Below are 9,729 nucleotides of genomic sequence, written 5' to 3'. Positions count from 1 at the left end.
CAATATATGATGCAATGGCGGCTGCGTCGGTAATTGATGTTATGACACAAATGCTGTCATTAAATTTTAATGGTTGCGTCATTTCTAACACAAACAGAAAAGTAATGACTCTTTTGGCACAGCTTTTCCCAAACTTTCATTGGTCAGTTAGAGATAGTCCCGCCCCCAAACTCACGTCATTGGTTGAGTCAGAAATTGGCAGATCAGTGTTCTGAAAGTGACATTAAAGCATTTGAACGGTAACATGGTACAATTATGTCCCATTAGTCAACTAAAAATGACATTTGTAACAGTATTTATTAATCTTTGTTAAAGTAAATAAGTTTAAGTTGTGTTGAACTCAGAACATTCGTTTAAAACCCGGTTTGCGTTTGACAATCAGCAAAAGGAAAGCTTGGCCAGAGATGTGTGCTCTTTCTGGAGAATATAATATAGTGTTGATTTTGACTGAATTTGCACAGTTTATTATGCCAAAATAATTGATTCAGGTTTAGTTTTTCCAGAAGACAGAAACGCTCAAACGAAGCGCTGAATCAGGAGCTGCGTGATGTAACCTGTATTGTCGTGCCAAAGACTGTCGTGATGGATTATTATTGCACTTGTGTGTGTAGTTTTCTAGGTTGTGCTTGGGCTGATCTGAGATCAGTGTTTCTGAGAGCAGCTTTATCTCTCATATCCGCGCGCGGTACAAATAATCTCGACTGTGATCTGACTCTAAAAGCCACAGAGGGAATATAAAGGCCATGACTGAGCTCTCTATATGCAAGCTGTTCTACATGCTTTCTTTGAATTTCAGTTTTGTTTAGTTGTATAAACAGTGTTATTATATTCTATTATTGCACCTGTAACATTAAGCACTTCTGTCTGTGCTCATGCATAGCTACAACCCAGCGATACACACGTCTGCTGTGTGTGTGTGTGTGTGTGGATAATGTACCATTCAGTGTTATGTTGAAGAAATAAAGCAGTGTTATGTTTCTACAATGAATCTGAGTGTATTTTCTCTGGATCCACAATCCAACTATAAACTAGAAGAAACTACATGTCAACTAGCAGTCATGAATGTTACTTATAGTTAGTAGAATGTTCTAGAAGTTGACCATGGAAGTGTAACCAGAATATCTGCCAGTGGGGAGAGAAATAATCTTGTTTTCCCTTCGAGTCGGGTTTATTTCTCTGACCTCATCGGCAGATATTTAAGACTGCAGATTTAAGACTGTTTAGATGTTTGTACTGGAAAACAGGAAAACTGAGGAAAAGAACATCCATTTTTGCTCAGCGTTCCTTCAAGGAATCAAACTCTGAAAACACTCATAGTTTGTTTAAGCTGTGTGTGTGAGAGTTTGTTTGTGTATATTTATGTGAGTGTATGTAAGTGTGTGAGAGAGTGTGTGTGTGTGTGTTTGAGTGTATGCTTGAGTGTGTGTTTGTGCAAAGGTTGTGCAAAAGTGTTTCAGAACGAGTCTGAATGTTCCAGTCTTGTCAGACACATTTCTGCACACGGCTCATGTTTCTCCTTTAGAGTTTTACTGTATTTGAACAGAACACTACTGTACTTCTCACTGCAGATTGACCTCAGTTTATACTGTACACTGCAATTAGACACATCTATGTATTTCAAAATGTTTTTATTTCTGAATGTGCAATAGAGATTAATATTCAGTATTTTTTTTAACAATTTTAAAGCATAGTGAACTTTTGAAACAGTTTAGCTGTGTGAAGTGAACGATTACAGTGATGTGAACACGAGTATCAGTGATCATCTGTGTGTGTGTTTATCCCAGAGACAGATACTTCCTCTGCAGTGAGCGCTGTCTCACTCCCAAACACCCGTCTCTCTTCTTCAGCGCACTCCTACAGAGAGACAGATCCTCATCATGAGTCTGAACACACTTCAGGCCCGTTCACACTGAGAACGAGAACTGTATCGGCATCCGATGTCACTCCGTTTATCATAAATGAGCGGTTTTGTTCGCTTGCGCTCTTTAAAGCAGGATGGATTCTGATTTGTTGTCAATGTTTTTATCCTTCATCAGTCGATTTTATATCGGTTATAGTTGTGGTGTGGACTGTGCTGTTCTTTTAAATTTAGAATTATTTTTTGAGCAATATCTTTATCATTATCATGTGTCTTTAGTTATAAAACGGTTAGTTCCAATCCTTGACTCTGATTGGTCAATAGCTCTGTTTTATTCGCGATATAACACGGCTATGACCGCTTCACCCAACGGTTCTATGCATCACTACACAACACCCCTAGCAACCACTCTTAGCAACTTAAACACGTTAAATCTCATTGATATTGTTCATTAAAGCTAGAGTAGAGTATTGTGAGAGATCGAGTAAGCGAGTGTACCTGCATTTACAGTAGACATAACATTTTCCTTCAGGTCAGTCCTATATTCATCATAAAAAAAATCTGTTTGAATGTCCGCTGTGATATCTTGTCCTTTTAACAGTTCAGGGTTTTCCGAGCCTACAGTCCTCTATCAGTTGCGTCTTCCTTCGCCGTGTTCACAAGTTTGAGTCCTTTCAATATAAAAGTCTTCTCTACTGACTGACTCACTCATAAAGACAGTCTTTGTCTCCATCTAATGGCGAAATAATGTATGTCACTTCTGTTGCTGTTTACGGTCGGGGACTATTTTGTCCCGCGGAAGGAAGGCTTTTATTGATTTTACTACATGAAACTAGCATAGATACATATTTGTCGGCTTTAATATTTGTATTGTGTGGTAACCGTTTTATAAAAGCAAAAAGGTACTCGAGGCTAGTGCTGTATCGTGAATAAGTCACGACTGACTGACTCAGCTTCACATCGAGCCGGACAACGCCCTTCAGCCGTGACTTATTCACCATACAGCACTAGCCTCTCGTGCATAATGTTGACGTCTGAAGCGATGTTTACTTGAGTTTGTGTGATGTGAGAAGTGTTGAAGGACTCACTGAGAGGAACAGACTGTGTTCTGACTGAGACGAGACTGCAGGATCCTACAGGAGAGAAACAGACGATCAGATCATTCAGGAGTTCATGTGTCGAAGCAAGGAAAGCCATCTCGTGCTCGACGCGTTTCTTACCTCGCCGGAGAGCTCTTGGGAATCACAGGCGTCTTTTTTGCGTGCCTGATAACAAATAAAATCATCATCATCATCATCATCATCATCATCAGCAGCAGCATAAAGAGTGAGATTATATTTATGTGTCTGACGCATTACAAGCGTCCAACTGGGATCTAGTTTTATCTTTATTTTATTTAATATAAGCCACTGTATTTCCTCCAATTATATTATTCTTTTACAAATATCACACATTGCGGTGCAAACATCTGAGAACACATCAGGATTCAAAGTTTATGCCTGGAAATAAGAATTTGTGTTGATGATATATCAACTGAAAACAATGTATTAACTTTGCAAAAGGTCCTAATTTGTTGACATGAAATAACAATGAACAATACTTCTATAGCATTTATTAATCTTAATTTCAAAATTCACTAATACATTATTAAATATAAAAATGTTATCTGTTCATATTATTTAATAGACCTGATCTGACATGAACTAACAATGAACAGTTGTAAATAATGATTAACATTAATAATACTGTAACAAATGTAGTGCACATCGTTGGTTAATGTTCGTTCATGCATTACGAAATGAGACCTTACTGTAAAATCTTACCTCATTTTCACTAGTCTCAGACTGTTTGTGTGAATTTTATTTTTATAATTATATATTTAAAATATAGCCTGTTTGTTACATCAAATATATGGCATAAGACACTGATTTAAAGGGATAGTTCACCCCAAAATTAAAATTCTGTCATTGTCTACTCACCCTCAAGTTGCTCCAAACCTGTATGATGCTGAACACAGAAGAAGATATTTTGAAGAATGAAACTTGCAAAGGTTTGGAGCAAAATGAGGATGAGTAAATTATAGAGTTTAAATGTTTGGGTGAGTTGTAAAAGTGTGTTCTCAAATCCTGTAAAACTTTAAACAAACTGTGTCAGTTGTGTCATCAGATCAGATGATATCCAGGCTGATTCTCACCTTTGACCTTTCCTGTCCAGCGTCTTCTGAGTGGCCGAGGACAGAGCCCGTGTGTTTCCAGCACTGTCTGTCTTCTGGTCAGAAGGAAGTGATGTCAGTGAGCAGTGTTGGGGGAAACGCATTATAAGTAACTTGAGTTATGTAATCAGATTACTTTTTTCAAGTAACTAGTAAAGTAACGCATTCATTTTAAATTTACATCAAAATATCTGAGTTTCTTTTTCAAATAATCTTTAAACTTGTTCATTGATTGACTGGCAGCTCTCCTGTCCTCATGTTGAGAGAGATCGTAAGTTCACAGGCATTGTGTTCGCTGTGTAAACATGACGGTTATTGGAGTTTTAGAATAAATGTGAACAGCCATTTACTCATCTCATCTCAAATAACAGATTTAGTATTACTCAAAATTAATAAAAACAGTGAAATGCAATCTCAGAATATTACGCAAACCAAAATGGACACAAATATACTTTATGTATTTAATCTCACTTTATTAACCAGTGCCTTTGACGCTGACCTTCAGTGATCCACTTCAACACAACAATAAAACAAAAATGACTTTAGATAAATATCACATCTGTGTTTCATTTTTATCTATTTTTTTATTGCTGAAGTAAGTGTTGAAGTTTCTTCTCTTGCATCCTATTCTTCTTCAGTCCAGAAAGGCTGAACCGCTGAAAAGCTCTTTATTTTAACTGCGCCCTCTAGTGTCCGCTTTAGCTACTGCGCTACAGCTTCCAGAAGAGATCAGACGTGCTCCTACAGTCTCACATTCACATCCAGACTCAAACACTTCTGTTCAGCTGTGCATTCACTGCATGAGCACTGAGCCACTGTACGTCCGACTGATTACACTGTATTTTATTTTGCATCCTCCTTTTTATTCTAACCTGAACTCAAATGGCACTGAGAATTGTGTAGAGAGATGAAGCCCTGCTGACGGCCTGGGTCTGTGGTGGAGGAGTGAGTCTGACGTGATTAAACTCGAGGTTCTGTGGGGTGCGGACTGGATCGAACTTCCTAGAGCTTCCCAACAGATGGGGTTTTTGGGGTTTGGACTGATGGGGCAGTGAACCCGAGATTACCCCGTGAGTCCTAGAGCTCCTCCTGTACGATTTTAGGGGAAAATCGGGTCCATCGGAGACGTCCAATAGATTTCTGAGGTGCGCCGAAAGAACCCCACAGACACAGTGTAATCACCATGGGAAAATCTCGGAGTAAAACTGGGAGTTGTGAAAAATATGATACACCGGTGTTTTGCCAGATGAGAAGTTTATCTATGTATCATCTTTTTACTCTTTTAATTCACTTTATAACTGTATCTCTTTTAAATTCTTTTATAACTGTTTTCATTTTCCTTGCATTTATTTTGTGATTAAATTCCTTTCTGTAAAGCACATAGTGTATGAAATGTGCTATATAAATAAACTTGCCTGAACTTGCCTATTGCTGAAGTGTTGAACTTTCTTCTCTTGCATCCTATTCTTCTTCAGTCCAGAGAGGCTGAACCGCTGAAAAGCTCTTTTTTTTCTAACTGCGCCCTCTAGTGTCCATACGGTAATAATCTGCATTTCCTTCAGCCTGAGTCTTACTCAGTTCACTTTTGGTGCGAAAGGTATGGAAGCTTGTTTCCGCCACAGAGTGAAAAATAAAAAAGGTAATTGCGACATTTTAATCTCACAATTCAATTGCGAGTATAAATCTCAAAATTCTGACTTTATCTTAGAATTACGTGATATAAAGTCGCAATTGTGTGTTATAAAGTCAGAATTATGAGATATAAATTCGCAACTTGAAATTCTGACTTTTTTTCTCAGAATTGCATGTTTATATCTCGCAATTCTGACTTTATAATACGCAATTGGGAGATATAAAGTCAGAATTGCATGATATAAAGTCGCAATTGCGTGTAATAAAGTCAGAATTGTGAGATATAAACTATTCTGAGGTAAAAAAAAAAAAAAGTCCATCTTTTTTTTCTTTAGAATTGGATTTTATATCTCACAATTCTGAGAAAAGATGTCAGAATTGCATGATATAAAGTCAGAATTGCGAGATATAAACTCGCAATTGTGAGATAAAAATTCGCAATTATCTTTTAAAATGTTTTATTCTGTGGCGGAAACAAGCTTCGATAAAAAGGGCCTTTACATGTGCCAAAAAAAGGACTTTTTTTTGTTGTTATTAAAAAACAAGCCCAGCCCAGGCGAGAAAGAGTAACACAAAAGTAATGTAACGTATTACTTTCCATTAAAAGTAACTAAGTAATGCAATTAGTTACATATCTAAAAAATAACTCAATATTGTAATGCATTACTTTTAAAAGCAACTTTCCCCAACACTGACTGTGAGTGTGTGTGTGTGTGTGTGTGTGTGTGTGTGTACCACCTCTCTGAGTGTCCTCTCTCTGCGTCTCTCTCTGTCCTGTTGCATCAGATGAAGTCTGTCTCTCAAAGGCCACATGAAGAAGATCTGATGGACGTCGTGCAGTGCGGATCGCAGCTGAGACACACCAGACAGATGCGGAGAATAACCATCACACATGAGCAGAGCAGTGTGTCACGCAGAGGTGTGTGTGTGTGTGTGTGTGTTACCTGCGCTGTCACGCGCTGCTGCAGTGTCAGATCCTGAGGGGAGGCGGTCTTCAGCTGGTGGACGAACGCTCTGGAGTCCTGAAGCACACACACACACACACACACACTCTGACTGACGGATGTTCAGGAAGTATTAGTGTCTGAGCATGTGTGTCTTTACCTGTACGGTTTTGCGCAGGTGTGTGATTTTCTCCGTGTGTAAAAGCCTGCGTGTTAGAAAACCTCGAGCCGCGGCGGTCAGACGACAGAGAGGCTTCGTCTGCTGCACACACACATCCTGTACAACCACGGGGTGAGTAACTCGCACGTAAACATACAAATATAAAAAGAAAATGATGCACAGTACCTGTCAAAAGCTTGGAAACATTAAATTGTAAAGTCTCTTCTGCATTTATTTGATCAAAAATACAGTAAAAACAGTAATATTGTGAATTATTATTACCGTTTAAAAAGCTGTTTTTACAATATACATGGCCTTAAATGACGTTTAAAGGAACTTTAGTGTCTATAATGACCCTATTGAACATCAAAAGCTTGACTGACCGTCACTCCACAATGCATTTGTCTTTACGCCCTCAAAAATTGGTTTTGACGACTAAATAAACAGAATGGGTCTCATTCATGAAACACGAGCAGAACGAATTTGTGTGTAAATCGTGTGTAAAGTGGTTCTGGCGTACATTTTCGGATTCATTAAAATGTTCGTATTTTCCAAATGTTAGTTGGTACGAAAGAAATCTACACCTGCTCCCAGCCGCGCGTAAATAGTGCGTTTAACATCCGAACGTTTTGCTCATTAATAAGGCTGCATTTTAATTCACCTTAATCGGGTACATATTTACACAGCATTTTGAAAAAACATTATATATAGTAATTACATATGTTTTTTCTTTTTACTTTTATTACGAGAGCCAGTAATAGCATCTGCAAATGGAACACAAGTCCGCAAGTCTTTTTTTAATTTTTAATTTATTTATTTATTTTATATTCAAGCTGTTTATTCAGCTTATTAAGTCCGCAAGTCACAAGTGTTGCAGTCAAGCTTCATGTCGAACCATTTTCTTTTCACTTCTGGGACTGTTCGATTAACAGATGAAACTCCATTAACTGCATCTGTAATGCTGCCAAGCATTTTTACCTAAAGCATTATTACCTAAAAAAATTTTTTTTTCCAGGACCTGATACGCCACTATGTACGCTTGAAAATAAAATGTGGCGTTTTGAATGAACTTCTGATAATAAAACTTAAATTTCTGCATCTGAGAAATTTCTCTTCTTCATTCGCTTTTGAGAACACATGTTGAAATCCTTCGTTTCGTGTCATAATATGATGCCCATATATAGTTGTCCGGCGGTTTTAATGGGCGGGATTTATGGTAATTGAGAATGAGCGTGCACACGCATCCCATTTACGACTGATTGGAATTCATTAACCCACACACACATTTCACTATCAAATCTGACGTTTACGAAGTATTTGTGAATCAGGAGAAGAATTTTCGGGAATGTCTCTTTACGCGCAAATCACTCACATATTTACTCGTATATTTCCGAATGTTTCATGAACGAGACCCGATGAGTCTAGACTTCTTTAACCTTACAGTCGTTCTCAACCTGGAGGAATTCGACGTCACAAACCCTGATCAGGAACACACCTGTCTAGTGTTGATCTGAGGAGCTGATGACATCGTGCTCTTCCTGCTCCGTGCGTTCAGCTTCCTCTGGAGCTCCTGCACACACACACACACACACACACACACACACCAGCTGTCTGTGTTTATCTCACTGCTGCTACAAGGCAGTTTTATTTGTCAATTTTATTACTCTACAGAAATTCATGCTGTTAGTGTTAATAAGATCTTAATGCCTCATAGTGCAGATTAAGTGCTGTTCGTTGTGTGTGTGTGTGTGTGTGTGTGTTACCTGTGTTTGTCTCTCCTGTGCTGCGAGGAGCTCAGAGATCTGATGAGTGTGTTCTCTCTCTAAACGCTCTAAAGCATGAATCTGCTGCTCGACTGTGAATGCACATACACACACACACACACACACACACACACACACGCACACACACAGAGACAGTCGTTTAATTTTATTGGTAACTACTAAAAATGAACAGTTGTGTTTTATGAATTAATGTTAACAAAGATGAAAAAACACTGTAACAAATGTAGTGCTCATTTACTAATGGGACCTTATTGTAAAGTGTTGAAATTTTATTTAACCAAGCCAGTGTTATTCTAGTAACGTCGAGATACTATTATAGTTTTTATTGATATTTCTTTATTGATATATTGATATTGCCTTGGCAATGAACTGAAATCAGTTTAAACTGAAGCACTAAAGTTATTAACTGGAAATAAACAACAAACTGAAACTGAACTCAAAAATAAATTAAACCTAAAATAAAAAACTAATTAAGTGACAAAGAATATAATGAAATGACTAAAAGTTAAACTACAATTAACATGAAAACTAAACATGTAAAAATAAAAGCTAATTGAAAATATGAATAAAACTAAAATAACACTGGCCTGGTTCAGGGTTATTATAGTTAATTAAAACTATAAAAAATATTTTTGTTACTTGGAGTAAAATAAGTTTTAACTGAATTTTTATGTTATTCTTTATTTACCTTTAAATTACTAGATTTGTTCAATAAATAATACATAAATAGTAATTTAAGCACATTCTTTCAACTTAAATTTAAAATAACTCACAATTTCATGCATAACTCTTTTAATTCAGCTCAAAATATCTTACATTGGGTGTCTAAAGTCTTCATTCAGATACACATGTAGACATTATAAAATAATCTTTTGGTAAAGTTTTAGCATTTTAAGTTTGAATTTTGAGCATTTTTAGGTTTTTCTATGTGAACTGAAGCATTCATTCCTGAGGGGGTCAAATTGACCCGATTTGTTACTTTTTTAAATTTCAACCACAAAACTCCTCGAATCCATAATTGTGTTTTGTGTGTATTCGTGGTTCAAGTGCGTCTTCAAGTGCGTTCAAGTGCGTCTTCAAGTGCGTCTTGGACGCCTCTGATGAACTCAATCTAAATCTAAACAAAATTCTGGGTCAAA

General features: G+C 37.2%; 1 protein-coding gene across 3 annotated transcripts in view; it reads right to left on the bottom strand.

Moving 5' to 3' along the window:
• Window positions 1-1,610: 1,610 nt before the first annotated feature.
• Window positions 1,611-9,729, bottom strand: part of LOC311096077 (uncharacterized protein) — a 14,894-nt gene continuing 6,775 nt past the window's right edge. For 2 of the 3 annotated variants that reach the window (XM_084135019.1, XM_084135018.1), the window contains exons 5-13: window positions 8,570-8,661; window positions 8,302-8,376; window positions 6,807-6,923; window positions 6,647-6,724; window positions 6,441-6,554; window positions 4,053-4,126; window positions 3,079-3,123; window positions 2,947-2,991; window positions 1,619-1,854 (exon numbers count right to left, since the gene is read on the bottom strand). In XM_084135019.1, coding sequence (XP_083991145.1) covers window positions 1,776-1,854; window positions 2,947-2,991; window positions 3,079-3,123; window positions 4,053-4,126; window positions 6,441-6,554; window positions 6,647-6,724; window positions 6,807-6,923; window positions 8,302-8,376; window positions 8,570-8,661 — 719 coding nt within the window. In that variant the 3' untranslated portion in view covers window positions 1,619-1,775. Of the gene's footprint in view, window positions 1,855-2,946; window positions 2,992-3,078; window positions 3,124-4,052; window positions 4,127-6,440; window positions 6,555-6,646; window positions 6,725-6,806; window positions 6,924-8,301; window positions 8,377-8,569; window positions 8,662-9,729 lie in introns of all 3 variants that reach the window. The other variant, XM_084135020.1, reaches the window with a different exon arrangement.

This window comes from Abramis brama, assembly GCF_963993115.1.
Source record: "Abramis brama genome assembly, chromosome: 14".
Classification (NCBI taxonomy): domain Eukaryota; kingdom Metazoa; phylum Chordata; class Actinopteri; order Cypriniformes; family Leuciscidae; genus Abramis; species Abramis brama.
The sequence above is the reverse complement of the archived record's forward strand: the minus strand, read 5'-3'. Positions and strand labels throughout refer to the sequence as shown.